General features: G+C 37.2%; 1 protein-coding gene across 1 annotated transcript in view; it reads left to right on the top strand.

Annotated features, from left to right (window-relative positions):
* Positions 1-11,076: 11,076 nt before the first annotated feature.
* The window catches only part of LOC112416454 (uncharacterized), a 32,055-nt gene continuing 20,883 nt past the window's right edge, over positions 11,077-22,248 (top strand). Inside the window, exons 1-2 of the mRNA XM_024770281.2 lie at positions 11,077-14,507; positions 14,794-18,251. Of these exons, the coding sequence (XP_024626049.2) occupies positions 11,077-14,507; positions 14,794-18,251 (6,889 nt within the window). The remainder of the gene's footprint in view (positions 14,508-14,793; positions 18,252-22,248) is intronic.

Here is a 22,248-nt window from a genome sequence, read left to right as displayed (position 1 = left end):
GCAATTGAAACAAAGTGGCCTTAGTCCAGAGCATTCATATATTTCTCTTTTTAACACAAAACACATCTTCTCTTTTGATTTTTACATACCCTTGGGTGATAAACAATTAATACAAATTATTCATTTTTTCTCTTTTCTTTTTCTTTTCAATTTCAAAGGTTGTCAAGATAGTATTTGAGATTTTCAGATTTCCACCTTATTACTTGAAATAGTAGCAAACCTCCTTATCTCTCCTAACTTGAACAAAACCATATTTTAAATGATTGCTCCTATATCCTAAGTGAAGGAACACAATATCATGAAGGTTCAGGGTTTTATATTCATGAAAAATCATAATCTTCCTTATTGTTCAGCTCTGTAAGTGTATTTGCATAATCATTTCAACTGATTTCACTAAAAATCCTTGGATACTTTGTGAAGTATTGCATTCATTCACATATAATATAAAACATACAACTAAAACAACTAAAAAAATAATATACAAACTTATTAATATCTTAAAACATATTACTTAGTTATACATACTTAAGAACAAGATGCCATATGTTACATATGAGAATTTTACAAGTTAACACAAATTCAGCACAACATAAACATAGCTGATTAAATCATCATATAAATGATGCATTAACATGAAGGAACATATCAACTTATTCAGAAAAACATGAACACAAAAGTAAATATTAAAAACTAAACACGAAGCTCTAAAGAAGCATATGTTAAGCCTATTGATAAATCATGAAGCTCTAAAGAATGAAGCATGGAAGGTTGGAATGACAGAAGAAGTAGAAACTATTGAAAGGAACAATACATGGAAACTTAGGGTGTATAAGTCGAACAAATTATACTATTGAACTATGTAGTATAAATTATTAGCAAGTGTAAAAATAATGAGAGTGATGAAATAATAAGTTTTGGCAATGTTTGAGTGCAAATATGAGTTGTGTAACAAAATATTTATAGTGAAATATGAAAACAACATGTTGTTAAACAAATAGCCGTTTGGTCAATTAATTTTTTTGAACAAGCCGTTAAAAATAAACGGGGTAGGGAGTAATGGATCCTCATGATCTTAACTCAGTTGGTAGGAAGTATGATAATGCATAATATATGTATGTAAGGTTCGGGATTCAAACTCATAAAACTAAGAAAAATTGAAATTATTGCATGGTCAACTTATTGTATGGTCAACTATTTGAAATTATTGCATGGTCAACTATGATTTGAAAAAACATAGAGCTGAAATCTTGTCTCATAATGATCCAAAAACAAATATTTCAAACTAACGGTAGGAAAAAAAATTAATTCCAACGGGAACGACTATTATTATATGAATTCAATGCATGCTTTTTTTGAGCGAAAAAAAAAATCACTTTTCAATGCATGCTTTTTTATGGTAAAAATAATTATCACTTTTCATAAAAATTATGTCTTATCATGCGAAAGATATTTTCATTTAAAATCACTGTACATGAAAATCTTCGTGAATGTGTGACTTATTTTCATGAGAGTCTTTTAACCGCTTTCAAAAATTTTCTAATGAAGAAAGGTTATTTTAAAGACACTTGTTAAGGAAACCAAATGTATATGTTTGCATTGCATTCAACAATATTTTGATTATTAAAAAATTAAATTCATTATTTTTTACCATTTTTCAATACAATATTTCTCTTTTTATCCTTTTATCCAATGTCTCAAGAGCACTCTTTAGCATTTCCGATAAAAATAATAACAAAACTCAGGACTTGAAAGCTTGAATCTTCTTTTCCACTTTTTGCATTGTTGTTCTTCACTACTAGGAAAAGCAAAATTAGCGAGGGAAATTAGTGACGGAAAAAATAAAATCCCTCACATATTCTTTGGTCGCAAAATTTAGTGACGAAATTAGAGAGGGATTTCATGTTTTCCCTCACTAGATTTTCCTCACTAATTTTTGTTTTTTTAGTAGTGCTTGTAGGACTTCTTTTTGTCAATCATCAAAACTAAAATATTTCTCGCAAGACATATATGCACATTCTCTCCCCTTTTTGATGATGACAAACAACTCATGGAGGGATTTGCTCAATGAAGAGGTTAGACCAATAATACTCAAATACTAAAATATATGATAGAGATAAGCGCAAATTTAGTTCCTCCTCACTATATGCAAACAATGAAAATCCACTCCCTTTGATACATGCAAATCACATAACTCTCCCTCTTTTGGATTATTAAAAAGCAGGAAAGAAACAATCATGACAAAAGTCATATATTCAGGAAAATTCAAAGCAAAAGTAAAAAGAATTAAGTAAAAAGAGTAAACCATTTTTGCTTTTCGTAATAATAAGGAGAACTACTTTTTTTCTCTCTTTTCATGTGCTTTGGATAGCCTATATGATTATACCAACTTTTAGTTCTTGTTCTTCAAGCACAACTATAAAACAAAATCAATTTGAGAGTTACTTCGTCCACCATATGCTATTCTCACGCGCCCTGCAAAAATGACAAAAACACCTCTGGTTCGGATTATATAACCCGAAACCAGATTTTTAGCATTTTCATATTAAAATCCGAAATATTACGAACTGTAAATTCTTTGTTGTATTATTTTTTTATAAAAATGTTTAAGAAAAAGTAAGAAAAGAGGTGAAGTGAAGAATGCAGGAACTTGTTGAAGATTCAAGCCTATTTATAGTCTTAAACATGTCCTAGATCACAACTACAGTCAAAGGAAGCGTTTTTCTATGGTCCAATCGTCCAAAGCTGCATTAAACACTCCACAAACCGTCCAAACTTTTGATGAAACGCCACCGTCCAAAATAAACTGAGAGAATATTTTTGGATTATATAATCTGAACATAACAAGAATGTGTTTAAGAATGATGAAGATCTTCAAATTTATATATATATATATATATATATATATATATATATATATATATATATATATATATATATATATATATATATATATATATGTGTGTGTGTGTGTGTGTGTGTGTGTTTAAATGAACATCTTAAACGCAAAGTTCATCAGAGAGATATTTGACAACATGATGAAGATCTTCAGAATATATGTATCTATTATTTAAAATTCTCATCTTTAGTGTAAAGTTAAGGGGAGAGTTTTTTGACAGCATGATGAAGATCTTCGACATGCTAAAGATCTTCAACATATATCTATATATTATTTAAAACAGAATAAAACAACATAATTCAACAACATAAAACTAAACATAGATCTATAATGAATTTAACAACATAATTCATCAACATTAAACACGTAATAAAAACAATATAAAACACATATAATAAAATATAACGTAACAGATCACGTATCAGCTAAACTAATGTATTCGTCTGGTGTGTCCAGCAGTGTCCTGATCTCTTTATAGTTCATGGGTCGGATCAAAATTTTCTGAATTTGTTCAAAAGATCTTACCAACGAAGCGTCCAACTCGATCGGTCCTCTAGTATTGTAATGACCAAAGATCGAGAACATGGTTATCATGTTGTTGTCGTTCACGAACTTCATCTGGCTGAACCACACACTCCTGACTGAGTCGATCAATGGACGTCGATACTCAACACCGTCCACCCTCCGTGTGTCTCTGTGGTTGTGTTGGCGGTATATTTGATCCAGCTGACCCTTCAACCCAAAGAGGGTGACATTAGTGTGAATCCCAAATAGATGGGGGTGGTTTTCCCCCCGTTGTAGTAAACTGCAGCTAGCTTGGTTTTCGGATCAACGACGGAGTTTTCCATGGTTTTTTTTTGGTCCGGTTTACTGGTGATGAAAACAGGGACACCTATTTATAGAGGTTTCTGGGCGTCGTAGATCACATATTCTATTTTAGTTTTAACAATGTTGAATTTGTGTTGTTTTTAATGTACTCTACCAATTTAAATGAATACATATTATTTTAAAAAATAATTAAGATACGAATTAGTTTTCAAATTAACTATTAAATTGATTCTTATAGGTGGTGGGGTTGAAAAAAAGTATTATATGTCTGGGATGCTGACCATGGTGATACCGTCCAATTTACGAGATAAGGAGACACTATAAATCAAACTATTTAATGCCTTATTTCATTTTATTGCCATCATCTTAGAGTACAAAATCATAATTTTATGATCCACAACATTAGGAAAAAAGAAAAAAAATAATACAATTATTTGGTGCATGCATAAAAACTAAATGAGAACTCCGCGAGTATTCTAGCATAGAGTATATTGTACAATTCTTTATCTAGAGTATGAACTCCAAGTTCTCTTCACACTCTGCATACAATAGCCTTTACGACACCTAGCTATATAACCTTTCACTTGTTTACAATCTTTATCTGTTGTACAAGGACCAGAATTAGGTACAAAAGCAGAATCACATACTATTATGACAAGAAATATAAAAAGAAGTAAAATAATAACATAAATAAACTTCACATTTTTAGCCATATTATCCAATCTTTGCATGCAAAAAATAGGATATATTTGATCTATTTATAGTTTCATAAAGTTCATACTTTCATAAAAATAATTAAATAGTTAAGCATTTGTAAAAAATTTAAAACTTTTCATAAAATTAAAATAGTTGCTAAATGCCTCATAAGTATATCAATGTGTTGTGTTGTCCCTTACACACATGAAATTGATAATCATAAGAATTGAATATTATTTAACTTATAACTTTTCGTTACTTTGTTACGTTCCATCAAAAATATTTAATTAATTTTTTGACTTTACTTGATAGAAAAGGATTTTTAATTTTTTTTACTATGGTAAAATAATCTACGAATATAATACACCATTGGGGGTGAGAATATATTTATGTTCAATTAGAATGTATTGCAGGATCAATTTATTTTTTATTGAATAATTAAAAAAAATAATGAAAGACATTTGCTAAACATGTGTGTCCGAATTCGAAAGTTGTATTATATATGGGATTACAAAATTAATAGGATTATTTACATAAGGAATATGCTATGTGGTAGCACTAGAAACACTATTGTATTTACAGAGTCTAACTAGTGCAAATATACATGGTCTTAAGTAATAGTATATAAAAATCAAACCCATATGGATTAAGGTGATGTAGCTTTTTGCATGGTTTCAATTTGAAATCATGCACAAAATTAAATATTAAGATACTTAACACATTAAAAGATCTCAGGTGTCAAAGCTTAAAAAAAAGGTTTAATACATGCTTTGGTCCCTTAACTTATTTTTGGATTTCAATTTGGTCTCCTAACTTTAAACTGTCTCAATTTGGTCCCCTAAGTTTACTTCCGTTTACCCAAGTGGTCATTTCTGTTAGTATTTTTCAAAAAACGTTAACTTTGTCCATGTAGCCAACACGGACAAAGTTAACGTTTTTTGACAAAAACTAACAGAAAAGACCAGTTGGATAAACGGAGGTATACTTAGGGGACCAAATTGAGACAGTTTAAAGTTAGGGGACCAAATTGAAATTCAAGAATAAGTTAAGGAACCAAAGCATGTATTATGCCAAAAAAAATATAACAATGAGTCGGTTATGAATATTAGTTTGCAAAGATGTAGAGAGTTGCAACTTCGTATAGCTTTTTGGAGGCCAAAGTGGCCTTAGGGGGTTTTCAACACAACAATCATGGTTAACTTAGGGGTACTACTCTTTCGAGGTTTGCGATTTCCAAGTTAACCATGAACATTATTAAGGTTAGATCTCTATCATTTCCATCTTGCATGGAAGGGTTTAGTCTTTCTCATATGACAAGAAATCTAAATAGACATTCAATTATCCTTTCAAGATCTTTGAATCTTCTTGGCATAAAAACATATCTCATATTAAACAAGTAGTTCAATTCCCCTCCTCTGTCGAGCTTAGGGAATTTGATAATAAAGATAAAAGTGATCAAGTTTTACTTTAACTATTAGTTAATAAAACTTGTTTAAAAGAAGCATGAGTACGCAACTAACCAACCTATGCAAACATAATCATAACCTCATCATGTCTTAACCACACAGTATTTTAGCTCAAGATAAGATCAAACACAAAAATATAAATAAGATAAGAAATGGATGAAAACATAATCCAATATGAAAAGGAATGAGATTTTTGCATTACTCACTCACAATGTTCCTAAAACTCCAACTAAGTAAGAACTAGCTATCATGCTCTCCAATGAAATGGATGATGAGTAGAATATGGGTTCTGAGATCTTAAGTGGCTGCTAACCCTAGTTGGAAACGACCGCTTAAATTGGATGACAAATTTCAGACCCTTGTCACAACATTGTTGTCATACCCTAAATTTTGACCAAGGATCCCACGGACGCGTGTCGTTTGACTCTAGCCGATCTCATGATTCAGTGAAAATTTCGGCAGGGAGGTATTTTAAAATACCTCATTTTTTGCTCCGATTGCAGGCACTTTCCTCTCGTTTTATTTCATTATCTAATTTCCATCTTTTATTTTTAATTTTAAAGTTAGTTACTTTTTTTTTAATAGTTAATAAATGTTTATTTTCCAGTTTTTGTCCAATAAAGTTAATAAGTCCAAAAATTCCAACAAAGGGTCCCTTTTTTTCTTTTTTCATTTCTCCTCCGTACGCCTCGTGTTCAGCCAATTTCACAGGGTCAATTTTTTGTTTCCAAATCTGGGAACGCGGTAGTAACTTCTGCAAGTTATTTCCTTATTCAATCCAACCCTAATGCTATAAAAGCAAACCTGCAAAATACAGAAAAGACAGACAATTTTCCACAGCCGCAAACCGAGAAACCACAGAATCACCAATCAGTAGCCGCAATCATCAAACCCTAATTTTCTTTCTCTTTCAAAAAATTTCAAAATCAAACACTCAAATCCAAACCGATTTCAACCAACACTTTATTCAAACCGAATCTGTTCATAAGCACCTCAAATAAATCAAGTTTCGCACTTAAACATCACCTTTTCTTTTGAATCCGTCACTTACAAACTCGAATCCGAACCCACAACAATAAGAGTAACGGATCCGATTTAAACAAAGGTTCAATCGCTCCGTTTCAACAAGTATCAGAACCGAGTTTGATGAACAGAAGCGAATTCAAAGATTAGAGAAGAAGCAGATCGGAATCCGAGGTAAAAAAAGGTAGTATTTTATTTTCGTGTTGTTTGAATGTAGATCTAGAACGTGTTGTTGCTTTTCTTTGAAATCTAAGTCCGGATCTATCACCTATGCGAAAAAGGATATAATAATATGTAATTGTTTTTGAAAAAGGAGGGTTTTGAAAACTCCGGCACGGTGGTGCACCACCGGCCACCGCGCCGGAAAACTCATGAAAAGAAGAACAGAGAAGAGGGAGACGTGAGATTAGAGAAGTGAAGAGAGAGAAATGAATGAAGAAAGTGAAAGAAATGGGTCTTACACCCTATTTATATAACCTCGAACCGGGCGGGTCTAACCGACCCGCCCACGACCCGTTTCTGCTTAAGCCCAGTTGTTCCTTTTTAATTTCACTACAGTTTTATTAATTACACCTCTGTTTTTGCTTTCTGCACCCCTTTGCTGAAAGAAAATTATCTAAAAAACTTACAAAAATATTGTGTTTGTTTTAATTTTTATTTACTGTTTTTATTTTATAATTGCCATTTTTTTATTTACTTAGAATCATCTCATGCATATTTTAATTTCTTGTCATTTTATTGTCATTAATTTTTTTTTTTTTTTTAGTGTGTATAATTAGGAAATTGATGTAATTTATTTTGCGCATTTTTTTATTTCTTATTATATTTCTCTTGAGACCATAGAATGTATCTAGGAGGGTATGTAATAGTGTAGTAACACACGCACCGACACTATGCCGCTTTATTTACCGCTTATTTTATTTTTGCTCCGTTACGTTAGTTTTAAGGTTAGTCTAAAAAAAATCAAATATGCAAAACTCCCAAAATATTTTCTTAATAAACCTTGGTTTGTAACCCAAGTGTTTTCCTTTTTATTTTCTTAATCAAATGCTTAATTGAATTAATATTCATAATAGACTTGACTTCTTTGTAATTAAAATTTGACCAACCTCACCTTATTTTATCTCATGCCTTGAGGCCTCTTATCTCTTCTTAAAACTATTTTCAAAAATTAAAATCAACCTAACCCACCAAAGAAATTCTTTAGGTGAACTACATTGGTTTTGATCCCTTTTCTTTAAGGGTATGTAGGCATAGGATTTTTATCCTTCCAAATCAAGTAAAAATAACCAAAAACATACTTCTTCCCCCATTCTTTCACTTAGATTTTTTAGGTAATAAATTTCAAATAAGCAATGAATTTAGCACAAAGATAAATTAGGTAAGAGGTTCCTACGGGATACCGTAGACGCTTAGGGTGCTAGCACCTTCCCTTCGCGTAACCAACCCCCGAATCCAAAGTCTCGATGAGGGTTTTTACTCATTTTTTCCCTTCCCACGAATAAAAATCGAGAGTTCAAAGATTGACGATTCAAATCAATTAATGGTTTGATATCCGAAAATCACGAGCACAGAAATGGCGACTTCACTGGGGACTTAAATTCTACGCGGGTTAAACCCACCTTATTTTTATTTTATTTTGTGCTGTACTATTTGTTTATGCTTTGTGCATATTTGCTTGCATACCTTGTTACGTGAGTGGTGAGATAAGTCCTACACCCGGGCTTGAGTGAAGCATAAGATAGGACGGAGTACGATCATAGTGCCATACCAGGAGCGGTCCTGCGATATGTGTACACGTGATGTAACTCCACTCAACATAGGTCTTTCAAAAGTAATAATATGTCGTCATGAGCAGTCGTGATTGGCGTTATTATTTTTGAAGTCCGCTAAACGTTGAGGACCTTTAGATCACCCTTAACCCATCTTGGCTTTTTTTTTAGGACGTAGTGCGGTGGCTAAACCAAGAGCAGTCTTGACTTTGGTCGACACGCGATACTACACTCAAACTAGACTTACTTATGGATGTTATTGGACTAGGAGCGGTCCTATACACCGATATGTTCATAAGGGAAGTTGTAATTTGGGAACTTGGTAGAACCCGTGATACAGGTACAATTTGAAACCATAGTCCTTACCAAATGGCGTTGTCACCTTTTGACTCCAACATTGTGGACTTAACCTCATTATGTATTCTATGTACTTCAGCATAAGCATGCATCCATGCATTCATTCATAAATGTATTTTTTTTCATCCATTAAATTGTCGAAGGACTTAGACAAGCATTTTTTGTAAATATTGTAGATGGATTCTAAGACGAGGAGTATTAAGAAGTACACTTTCAAGAAACCGGATTTGACAAGGCTAAGGGAGTTAGCATCTCATGTGACTAATCCAAGAGATTTTCGAGAACGTCATGGGAGATTACTTGACCTCCTCAAAGTGAAGGTCGAAGATGGAATTTTAGAGACTTTGGTGCAGTTTTACGACCCAATTTGTCACTGCTTCACGTTTCCCGACTACCAGTTGGTCCCCACTCTTGAAGAATATTCCTTTTGGGTTGGCTTACCAGTATCCGAGGGAGAACCTTTCAACGGCCTTGAACCCAGCCCCAAAAATGCAACTATTGCAGAAGCCCTTCACCTCAAACCTTCTGACTTGGTTCATCCTCACTTCACCATTAAAAACAACCTCCAAGGCTTAACCGCCAAGTTCCTCTACCAAAAAGCCTCCGACTTTGTGAAAGCCAAAAAGACCAATGCCTTTGAATCTATTTTCACCTTACTCATATACGGCCTTTTCTTGTTTCCCAACATGGACAACTTTGTCGACCTCAACGCAATTAAGATTTTTCTAGCCAAGAACCCAGTTCCCACTTTACTTGCAAACACTTACCATTCTATTCACCACAGAAATATCCGAGAGGGTGGACTGATTGTTTGTTGTGCACCCCTGCTATACAGATGGTATGCTTCACATTTAACTAAGTCTGTCTTCTCCAAAGAGAACTCCGGGAAAGCTTCTTGGTCTGAGAGGATCATGCCTCTCACTCCAGCTGACATTGTGTGGGTCCATGCGGGTACTAACACCGCAGGAATTATTGGCAGTTGTGGAGAGTTTGAAAATGTGCCCCTTATCGGTACGTGTGGAGGAATTACTTACAACCCTACTCTTGCTATGCGTCAGTACGGATACCCTATGAAGGGGAGACCTGACAGTCTTTCTCTGTCCAATGAGTTTTATCTTAACAAAAATGATCATACAAATTTGAGGATGCGGTTTGTGCAAGCTTGGCACTCTATTCGTAAGTTTGATGGAATCCAATTGGGAAGAAAACAGAGCTTTGCACATGAATCGTATACACAGTGGGTGATTGATAGAGCTACAGCTTTTGGTATGCCTTATACCTTGCCAAGATTCTTATCTTCGACCGTTCCAGAAATACCTTTACCTCTACTCCCACAAACCAAGGAAGAGTACCAAGAGCGTTTAGCCGAAGCGGAACGTGAGATACATATGTGGAAAAGGGAGTGTCAGAAGAAGGATAAGGATTATGAGACTGTAATGGGCTTGCTGGAGCAAGAAGCCTATGATAGCCGACAGAAAGATGTGATAATCGCCAAGCTGAATGAAAGAATCAAGGAGAAGGATGCCGCCCTTGATCGAATTCCCGGGCGAAAGAAGAAGCGTATGGATCTCTTTGATGGTCCACATTCTGATTTTGAGGATTAGTCCGCTTCAGGAGCTTGAGAGTCTCAGTTTGTTTTTCATGTCTTTTTCTTAGTTTTTCTTTATGTATTTTGGAGTCTATCCCTTGACTCAGTTTGTTAAAAGGGAATTATTTGTGTTTTACTTTAAAGTCTATCTCTTGGCTTTGTTGTTAGAAAGGGAATTATCTTGTGATCAACTTTGTTTTTTAGTGAATTGTTTAGGTTGATATGTTTACAAAATTGCTTCTATAGGTCCTTCGATAAAAAAAATATATATATAAAAATTGCATATTCTGGCATATAGCATATCATGCATCATATTGCATTCATAAAAAGTGTCAAAGCCAAGTCTCATACTTTCCTCATTTCTGCCTCAGGAGAAAAGCAAAGGTGGCCCGGCGTATTCAGTACAAACCTACCCGTGTTCATCATACCCGAGCATACATCAAGAAGAAAATGGCAGCTGCTGAACAAACGAACAATGATCTTAGGGAGGAGGTTAGTAGCCTCAAAGAAGGTATGGAAAAGATAACTGCAATGATGATGGACATGATGGCCGCACAGGCACAAGCCTCTCAAGCAAAAATTGTTCAGACTGTTCAGGGAGATGTTGAAGTCTCTCAGCCTGCGGGTTCTACTGCAACTATTAGTACTACACAGCCCTTGGTGAATCAGTTTTCCTCTGGTGATATGACAAATATGTATAGTTCAGGGTTTCGTCCTACTGGCTCTCTTGGTTCTTCTATTCCTCCTCAGTATCATATGCCGCCAGGCTATCCGTGGGGCATGCCACTCGCAAATAATGAAGGTGTTCGTCATAATGCACCAGAAATGCAGTTCCCTTTTGGACATCAACAAACACCGTTTTATCAGTCCGGCCAGCCTTTTCCTCAGGCCACTATGACCTATGCTGGACCCCTCGTTCATGCTGGTCATCAAGAAGTAGAACAGGTTTATCACTCTAATAGTGTGGCTGGTGATGATAGGGTAGGAAACTTGGAAGAAAGGTTTGAGGCGGTGCACAAAGAGTTAAAGACTATCCGTGGTAAAGAAATGTTCAGTCAGAATGTGAATGACCTCTGCTTGGTTCCAGATGTGGTGATACCTCATAAGTTTAAAATGCCGATCTTTGAAAAGTACACAGGGGATACTTGCCCTGAGATGCACTTAGTCACATATGTCAGGAAGATGGTAGCTCACAAGAATAATGAGCCTCTGCTTATTCACTGTTTCCAGGACAGTTTGACTGGTCCCGCACACACATGGTATATGAATTTGAAGGGCATCACAACCTTTGAGGAATTGGCCAATGCTTTCATCCAACAGTACAAGTATAACTCTTATCTGGCACCTAACCGGAAAGAACTGCAATCTATGACTCAGGGTGATAAGGAATCTTTCAAGGAATACGCTCAACGCTTCATTCAAAAGTCTGCTCAAATCCGTCCGCCTCTGGATGAAAGAGAAGTGTCCGATCTATTCTATGAGACTCTGAGCCCTTTCTACTCAGAGAAGATGCTTGGTTGTGCCTCACAAAAGTTTACTGATATGGTAGATATGGGTGTGCGCATTGAAGATTGGGTCCGTAAGGGACGTGTGAGTAAAGATGGTGCTTCTTCAGGTGGTTCATCTAATGGTAATAGGAAGTTCGGAAATGGGTCCTCAAAGAAGAACGCTCAAGAGGTTGGTATGGTGGCCCATGGCGGATCCCAGCCTATATACCCTAGCTACCCGTATGTTGCTAACATTCCACCACCTACCCTAACTCCACAAAATCCAAACTATCAACTACAAAGGCCTCAAGCACCCCATCCATATTATCCACCACTATATCAACCACAACCTTATCAACCCCAACCGTTTTATCAACAACCATACTATCCCCCACCACCTCAACAACAACAGCCTCGCCCTCGAGCTCAACAACAACATACTCGCCCTCAAAGAAACCAATTTCCCCCTATCCCCATGACATATGAAGCCTTGTTACCTTCCTTGCTTGCCCGAGGTCTTGTTCAGACCCTACCACCTCCTCGTGTGCAGAACCCTTTACCCCCTTGGTTCCGTGCTGATCGAAATTGTGCCTTCCATCAAGGGGCACCAGGACACGACATTGAACACTGTTACCCCCTTAAAGAGGCAGTTCAAAAGTTGATTCACAACAAAGATTTATCCTTCACTGACCCGAACCCTGCTGCTCCAGACCATCCTCTGCCACCCCATGGGCCTACTGTTAACATGGTTGAAGATTATCAAGAAGGGGGTCTTGTCACTCGCTCTCAGGATATCAAAACTCCGTTGGTTCCATTACATGTGAAGATGTGTGAGGCAGCTATGTTTAGCCATAATCATAATAGTTGTGAGGTATGTTCTGTGGATCCCCGCGGTTGCGCGCAAGTTCAAGATGATGTGCAAGGGCTAATGGATCGGGAAGAGCTGGTTGTCACAAGGGAAGAGAAGAGTGTCTGTGTTGTAATCCCTGTGTTCAAGGATAGTGCGAAACCAATTGATGGTGTTACTCCGGTGTTCAAGGACAGTTCCAAGCCAGCTGTCGCTCCTCTGGTAATTTGTGTGCCGAGACCCAAGCCGTTTTTCTCTCAAAACGCCATGCCGTATAATTATGAACCTACAAGCATAGAGAATGGTAAAGAAATATCCTGGAGTCCCTCAACTTCCGTGAGTAACATTGCAGAGAATAGTCAAATTCTGAGAAGTGGACGCATCCTTCCGGCAGTTGTGCAAGCAAAGAAGAAAGCTCCGGTGATAGAGTCAGTGCCAATACCAGATCCTAGCAAGGGTAAGAGTATGGTTCAACCTGGTGAAACTGATAATGATGAGATTTTGAAGCTGATCAAGAAAAGTGATTATAAGATAGTGGATCAGTTATTGCAGACTCCATCAAAGATTTCTATCATGTCACTATTGACAAGCTCTGATGCTCATAGGGATGCATTGATGAAAGTGTTGAATCAAGCCTACGTAGACCATGATGTGACTTTGGGTCAATTTGGGAGCATTGTTGGAAATGTGACGGCATGCAACAATCTGAGTTTCAGTGATGAAGACCTCCCAGTGGAGGGGAAGAACCATAATATGGCCTTGCATATCTCTGTTATGTGCAAAACAGATTCTTTGTCCAATGTCTTGATAGATACCGGTTCTTCCCTCAATGTGATGGCAAAGACGACCTTTGATAAATTGACATATTCAGATGGATTCATTAGGCCTAGTTGTGTATCAGTAAGGGCATTTGATGGATCCAGGAAGACGGTATGGGGAGAAGTAGATTTACCTATCACTGTTGGGCCCCAAGAGTTTAAAGTTACATTCCAGATAATGGATATTCAAGCTTCCTACAGCTGTTTACTTGGTAGACCGTGGATTCATGAAGCCGGGGCAGTAACATCCACCCTTCATCAAAAGTTAAAGTTTGTGAGTCGTGGAAAACTTGTTACAGTAAGTGGGGAATCAGCTTTTTTGGTTAGCCATTTGTCGTCTTTTTCCTTCATTGGTGGTGAAAGTCCGGATGGAACGTCATTCCAAGGGCTTTCGGTCGAAAGCGGTACTACAAGAGGTGAAACATGCATGGCCTCTCTAAAGGATGCTCAGAGAGTAATTCAAGAAGGAAAAGCAGAAGGTTGGGGGAAGTTAGTACAGTTGCCTGAGAACAAGCGCAAGGAAGGTCTGGGTTTCTCCAGCAATAATCAAGTGATGTTCGACCCAACTAGAGGTACTTTTCACAGTGCTGGATTCATTAATGCGCCACCTGAAACTAATGCAATCTTGGAAGATCAATCAGAAGAGGTGGCACCTGACTTTGTGACTCCGGGTGGAAACTGCTGCAATTGGATTGCTGTTGACATCCCTTCTGCGATACCTCTTTCTAAGTAATGTGTTTGTCTTTTTTGTTGCTTTTTTAAGAAAACTCCTTTCGTCCTACCCCAGACGAAGGTGAAATCTTGTAGGGTTTGTTTTTGCTTTGAGTTTATTTTCAGTATTAATGAAAATTGTCGTTTCTGTCACGGCCGTTATTTTATTTTAGTGCTTTTTCTGGAAAAATGGTAATACAAAAAACCAAAAAACTTGTTCTCTTTTTCTTTTAAAAAAAAAATATCAATTTCAAAGGTCTGCATTCACTCTTTTGCTAAAAAATCAATCATGAATCATATGCAGACTGAACATACATGAGCCCGTTGAACATAGTGACCCTATGCTGCCTTCCAACTTTGAGTTCCCAGTTTACGAAGCTTGGGTAGAAGAGGATGAAGAGATTCCCGATGAGCTCCGATGGATGTTAGAGCAAGAAAGAAAAGCCTTTCAGCCTCACAAGGAAGAAATAGAGTTAATCAACCTGGGCACTGAGGATGATAAAAAAGAAATTAAGATTGGAGCGTCGTTGGAGGCGTCTGTCAAGAAAAAGATAATTGAGCTTCTCAGAGAGTATGATGATATATTTGCATGGTCCTACAAAGACATGCCGGGGTTAGACCATGATGTTGTGGAACACCGTTTGCCTTTGAAGCCCGAGTGTCCTCCAGTCAAGCAGAAGTTAAGAAGATCTCATCCAGATATGGCTCTCAAGATCAAAGAGGAAGTGCGAAAGCAAATTGATGCAGGTTTCTTGATTACCTCTGAATATCCTCAATGGTTGGCCAACATAGTGCCCGTTCCAAAGAAAGATGGTAAGGTCAGAATGTGTGTTGACTATCGGGATTTGAACAAAGCTAGTCCGAAGGATGATTTCCCTTTACCTCACATTGATGTATTGGTTGATAGTACTGCTAGATGCAAGGTATTCTCCTTCATGGATGGATTCTCCGGGTATAACCAGATCAAGATGGCTCCAGAAGATAGAGAAAAGACGTCGTTCATCACGCCTTGGGGCGCGTTCTGCTACTTAGTAATGCCGTTTGGGTTGATAAATGCTGGTGCCACTTACCAGAGAGGCATGACTAAAATATTCCATGATATGATACATAAAGAGATTGAAGTGTATGTGGATGACATGATCGTCAAATCAGGCACTGAAGAAGAACATGTTGAGTATTTGTCGAAGATGTTTCAACGGTTGAGAAAGTACAAACTCCGTTTGAATCCTAACAAGTGTACCTTCGGTGTTAGATCCGGCAAGCTCTTGGGTTTTATTGTCAGCCAGAAGGGTATTGAAGTGGATCCCGACAAAGTCAAAGCTATCAGGGAAATGCCTGCTCCAAAGACAGAGAAACAAGTTAGAGGTTTTCTAGGAAGACTGAACTACATCTCCAGATTCATCTCTCATATGACTGCCACATGTGGGCCGATATTCAAGTTACTCCGTAAAGATCAAGGGATTGTTTGGACGGAAGATTGCCAGAAAGCTTTTGACAGCATCAAAGGGTATTTGTTAGAACCTCCGATTCTTGTCCCTCCGGTCGAAGGGAGGCCTTTGATCATGTATTTGACTGTGTTAGAAGATTCTATGGGCTGTGTGTTGGGTCAACAAGACGAGACTGGAAAGAAAGAGCACACCATTTACTACTTGAGTAAGAAGTTTACTGATTGTGAGTCCCGATATTCTATGCTTGAGAAAACCTGTTGCGCTTTGGCATGGGCTGCTAAGCGTCTTCGTCACTATATGGTTAATCACACTACTTGGTTGATATCCAAAATGGATCCGATCAAGTACATTTTTGAGAAGCCGGCTTTAACAGGAAGAATTGCTCGTTGGCAGATGTTATTGTCCGAGTATGACATTGTCTACCGCACTCAGAAAGCCATCAAAGGTAGTATTCTTGCTGACCATTTAGCTCATCAACCAATTGAAGATTATCAGCCTATCAAGTTTGATTTCCCAGATGAAGAGATCATGTATTTGAAGATGAAAGATTGTGACGAACCATTGTTTGGTGAAGGTCCTGATCCAGACTCTAAGTGGGGTTTGATATTTGATGGGGCCGTTAATGTCTATGGTAATGGAATAGGGGCGGTTATCCTTACTCCAAAGGGTACTCACATTCCTTTCACTGCAAGACTCCGGTTTGATTGCACGAACAACATTGCAGAATATGAAGCTTGCATCATGGGTATTGAAGAAGCCATTGACTTGAGGATCAAAAATATTGACATATATGGAGATTCAGCTCTTGTGATTAACCAGATCAAAGGAAAATGGGAAACTCACCATGATGGTTTGGTACCTTACAGAGACTATGCAAGACGTTTGTTGACTTTCTTCAACAAGGTGGAACTGCACCACATTCCTCGGGATGAGAATCAAATGGCAGATGCCCTAGCTACTTTATCTTCAATGATCAAAGTGAATCATGGCAATGACGTGCCGCTGATCAGTGTCAAATTCCTTGATAGGCCTGCTTATGTGTTTGCAGCCGAAGCAGTTTTCGATGATAAGCCGTGGTTTCATGATATTAAGGTGTTTCTTCAAACTCAAGAGTACCCTCCTGGGGCATCCCGTAAAGATAAGAGAACTTTAAGAAGATTGTCTGGTAACTTCTTTCTAAGTGGAGATGTTTTGTACAAAAGGAACTTTGATTCAGTTTTGCTCCGATGTGTGGACCGACGAGAAGCAGATTTATTAATGCATGAGATACATGAAGGCTCATTTGGGACCCATTCTAGTGGATATTCAATGGCTAAGAAAGCATTGAGGGCAGGCTACTACTGGATAACAATGCATGCTGATTGCCATCACTATGCCAAGAAATGTCACAAGTGCCAGATTTATGCAGATAAGATTCATGTACCACCGTCTATGCTCAACGTTATCTCGTCTCCGTGGCCGTTCTCTATGTGGGGCATTGATATGATTGGTCGGATCGAACCAAAAGCTTCCAATGGACATCGTTTCATACTAGTGGCCATTGACTACTTCACCAAGTGGGTTGAAGCGGCTTCTTATGCCAATGTGACCAAGCAGGTGGTGGTCCGGTTTATCAAGAACAATATCATATGTCGCTATGGTGTCCCTAACAAGATTATCACGGATAATGGTACGAATTTGAACAATAAGATGATGAAGGAATTATGTGATGATTTCAAGATTGAGCATCATAACTCTTCTCCTTATAGACCCCAGATGAATGGTGCGGTCGAAGCTGCAAACAAGAATATCAAGAAAATTGTGCAGAAGATGGTGGTCACCTATAAGGACTGGCATGAGATGTTACCCTATGCTTTGTATGGTTACCGTACTTCAGTGCGTACTTCAACAGGGGCAACCCCTTTTTCCTTGGTGTATGGTACGGAAGCGATACTTCCTGTAGAAGTTGAAATCCCGTCTTTGAGAGTCTTGATGGAAGCTGAGTTGTCAGAGGCTGAATGGTATCAGAATAGGTACGATCAGTTGAATTTGATTGAGGAGAAGCGCATGGCTGCTTTGTGTCACGGACAACTATATCAGACAAGGATGAAACAAGCATTTGATAAGAAGGTTCGTCCCCGTGAATTTAAAGAAGGAGACCTAGTAGTCAAGAGTATCAAGTCTTTTCAACCAGACCCTAGGGGCAAGTGGACACCTAATTACGAAGGTCCCTATGTAGTGAAGAGAGCTTTCTCTGGTGGTGCTTTAATTCTTACAACCATGGATGGAGAGGATTTACCTCGTCCTGTGAATTCTGATGCAGTCAAGAAATACTTTGTCTAAATGTTTATAAAAGAACAGCTCGGTAGGTTGAAAACCCGAAAGGGCGGCCTAAACCAAAAATGAGCGTCTCGGTGGACTGAAAACCCGAAAGGGCGGTCCAGGCAAAAATTAGAGACAAAAAAAAAAAAAAAAAAAAAAAATATATATATATATATATATCCTGATAGATTGAAAACCCGCAAGGGCGATCTATGCAAAATTTAAGGATTATGACAAGTAACTGCATCAGATGAAGCATCACTCACTTGGGGCACCTAAGCCGTCAAAAGATCTTCGATATTGAAGCAATCGAAATAGTGGAATCCAAAGTTGGTAGGAAGTATGATGGTTATTGTGTTCAATGTACCTTCCCCATATTAATTACCATGTTCCAAACTTTGTGATCTGTGGTGCCATACCTTTGGTTGGTTACCATTTATTTTAAATCAATTTGAGCCCGTGCCTTTTATTTGAAGTTCCTATTTATTCTATGTGCAAGTTCTCTTCCATTTTTACTGTTAATACTTGAGGTAAAAACTTTGAAAATTCCTTTTAAAAAAAATCTTTATGTTTTCTTTTGGAAAAAGCAAAATTGACAAACATTTTATCTTTAATTCACGTATCGTAGAAACATGTGTCAATGTTCGATTCAAAAGCACGGGTATGGTCATTGCTAAAAAAATATAAAAAAAAAAAAAAAAAAAAAAAAAAGAAAAAAAATGAACTCGCTAAGTTGAAAACCCGAAAGGGCGGCTTAGGCAAAAAAGAGCATCCCGGTGGATTGAAAACCCGAAAGGGCAGTCCAGGCAAAAGTTAGGGATTTCAAAGTATACCAAAGGAAAAGCAATGACTATTTGAAGCATGAGCTTGTGAAAGTACTCCAGTTCAATCCAGAAATGGCGACTTCGTCTAGTGGTCTGACTATTGGTTCATTGCCCCATCAGTGTTTTGCTTAAAGGGTTGTGCCCTGATGAAGATTACCGGGTTGTTTGTACTATGGTACCGGGCCATTTCCGTTCTGGACCTGCCCAATCACCCCTCAAAAATCTTGCCATTGTATTGTCATATGTGTCTCATACATATTCATTCATTCATGCATAGATAGCACGCATACAAATATCATTCATGTATGGTTGCATTATTACCAGGTGTCTTATTTCAGTGTGTCCCGTAAAAAGTATCTTCCCCAATGTGTTTAATTCAAGGTTGTCACCAGTTAAAGCTTATTTCAAGTGGCAGGTCCCTCCGAGCAATCTTTGTGTCAATTCAGTTTAGCTCCCCAGTAACTTTTGTAAGCTATCCTCGTACTGGTAGCAGTTGACTTTTATTATGTTGGTCGTTACCCGAGTTGAGGTAACTGACGGTATTTATTTTTCGTATGTTGGTCGTTATCCGAGTTGAGGTAACTGACGGTATTTATTTTTCGTATGTTGGTCGTTACCCGTGTTGAGGTAACTGACGGTATTTCCTTTCCTTTTCGTAAGTTGGTCGTTATCCGAATTGAGGTAACTGACGGTTTTTCCTTTTCTTATCGTATGTTGGTCGTTACCCGAGTTGGGGTAACTGACGGTATTTCCTTTTCATAAGTTGGTCGTTATCCGAGTTGAGGTAACTGACGGTATTTATTTTTCGTATTTCGGTCGTTACCCGTGTTGAGGTAACTGACGGTATTTCCTTTTCATAAGTTGGTCGTTATCCGAGTTGAGGTAACTGACGGTATTTATTTTTCGTATTTCGGTCGTTACCCGTGTTGAGGTAACTGACGGTATTTCCTTTTTGTAAGTTGGTCGTTACCCGTGTTGAGGTAATCGACAGTATTTTCTTCCGTATGTCGGTCTTTACCTTAGTAAGGGTAATAGACAATTTTTCTCTCCGCATAATGGTAAATGGTTTTCCTCCCCAATAATATTTATCTGTATGTCCCCCAGTCAGTAGGTGTTCACTATCCTTGCATTCGTAAGTGCATCGTAAGTATTCATATTATTACAGTCATGAGCATGGCATTCTTAGCATTTCAATTGGTCAAAATTAGCGTACTTAATATTTAAGTCTCTCCCACCCATGGATTCTAAAGTTGATATTTGTAAATCCCTGTGACGGAGAAACTTAAATAGGGGCATCTGTCATACCCTAAATTTTGACCAAGGATCCCACGGACGCGTGTCGTTTGACTCTAGCCGATCTCATGATTCAGTGAAAATTTCGGCAGGGAGGTATTTTAAAATACCTCATTTTTTGCTCCGATTGCAGGCACTTTCCTCTCGTTTTATTTCATTATCTAATTTCCATCTTTTATTTTTAATTTTAAAGTTAGTTACTTTTTTTTTAATAGTTAATAAATGTTTATTTTCCAGTTTTTGTCCAATAAAGTTAATAAGTCCAAAAATTCCAACAAAGGGTCCCTTTTTTTCTTTTTTCATTTCTCCTCCGTACGCCTCGTGTTCAGCCAATTTCACAGGGTCAATTTTTTGTTTCCAAATCTGGGAACGCGGTAGTAACTTCTGCAAGTTATTTCCTTATTCAATCCAACCCTAATGCTATAAAAGCAAACCTGCAAAATACAGAAAAGACAGACAATTTTCCACAGCCGCAAACCGAGAAACCACAGAATCACCAATCAGTAGCCGCAATCATCAAACCCTAATTTTCTTTCTCTTTCAAAAAATTTCAAAATCAAACACTCAAATCCAAACCGATTTCAACCAACACTTTATTCAAACCGAATCTGTTCATAAGCACCTCAAATAAATCAAGTTTCGCACTTAAACATCACCTTTTCTTTTGAATCCGTCACTTACAAACTCGAATCCGAACCCACAACAATAAGAGTAACGGATCCGATTTAAACAAAGGTTCAATCGCTCCGTTTCAACAAGTATCAGAACCGAGTTTGATGAACAGAAGCGAATTCAAAGATTAGAGAAGAAGCAGATCGGAATCCGAGGTAAAAAAAGGTAGTATTTTATTTTCGTGTTGTTTGAATGTAGATCTAGAACGTGTTGTTGCTTTTCTTTGAAATCTAAGTCCGGATCTATCACCTATGCGAAAAAGGATATAATAATATGTAATTGTTTTTGAAAAAGGAGGGTTTTGAAAACTCCGGCACGGTGGTGCACCACCGGCCACCGCGCCGGAAAACTCATGAAAAGAAGAACAGAGAAGAGGGAGACGTGAGATTAGAGAAGTGAAGAGAGAGAAATGAATGAAGAAAGTGAAAGAAATGGGTCTTACACCCTATTTATATAACCTCGAACCGGGCGGGTCTAACCGACCCGCCCACGACCCGTTTCTGCTTAAGCCCAGTTGTTCCTTTTTAATTTCACTACAGTTTTATTAATTACACCTCTGTTTTTGCTTTCTGCACCCCTTTGCTGAAAGAAAATTATCTAAAAAACTTACAAAAATATTGTGTTTGTTTTAATTTTTTATTTACTGTTTTTATTTTATAATTGCCATTTTTTTATTTACTTAGAATCATCTCATGCATATTTTAATTTCTTGTCATTTTATTGTCATTAATTTTTTTTTTTTTTTTTAGTGTGTATAATTAGGAAATTGATGTAATTTATTTTGCGCATTTTTTTATTTCTTATTATATTTCTCTTGAGACCATAGAATGTATCTAGGAGGGTATGTAATAGTGTAGTAACACACGCACCGACACTATGCCGCTTTATTTACCGCTTATTTTATTTTTGCTCCGTTACGTTAGTTTTAAGGTTAGTCTAAAAAAAATCAAATATGCAAAACTCCCAAAATATTTTCTTAATAAACCTTGGTTTGTAACCCAAGTGTTTTCCTTTTTATTTTCTTAATCAAATGCTTAATTGAATTAATATTCATAATAGACTTGACTTCTTTGTAATTAAAATTTGACCAACCTCACCTTATTTTATCTCATGCCTTGAGGCCTCTTATCTCTTCTTAAAACTATTTTCAAAAATTAAAATCAACCTAACCCACCAAAGAAATTCTTTAGGTGAACTACATTGGTTTTGATCCCTTTTCTT

This window comes from Medicago truncatula, chromosome 7 (assembly GCF_003473485.1).
Source record: "Medicago truncatula cultivar Jemalong A17 chromosome 7, MtrunA17r5.0-ANR, whole genome shotgun sequence".
Lineage (NCBI taxonomy): Eukaryota > Viridiplantae > Streptophyta > Magnoliopsida > Fabales > Fabaceae > Medicago > Medicago truncatula.
Note: the sequence above shows the minus strand (reverse complement) of the source record. Positions and strands in the feature narration are given on the sequence as shown.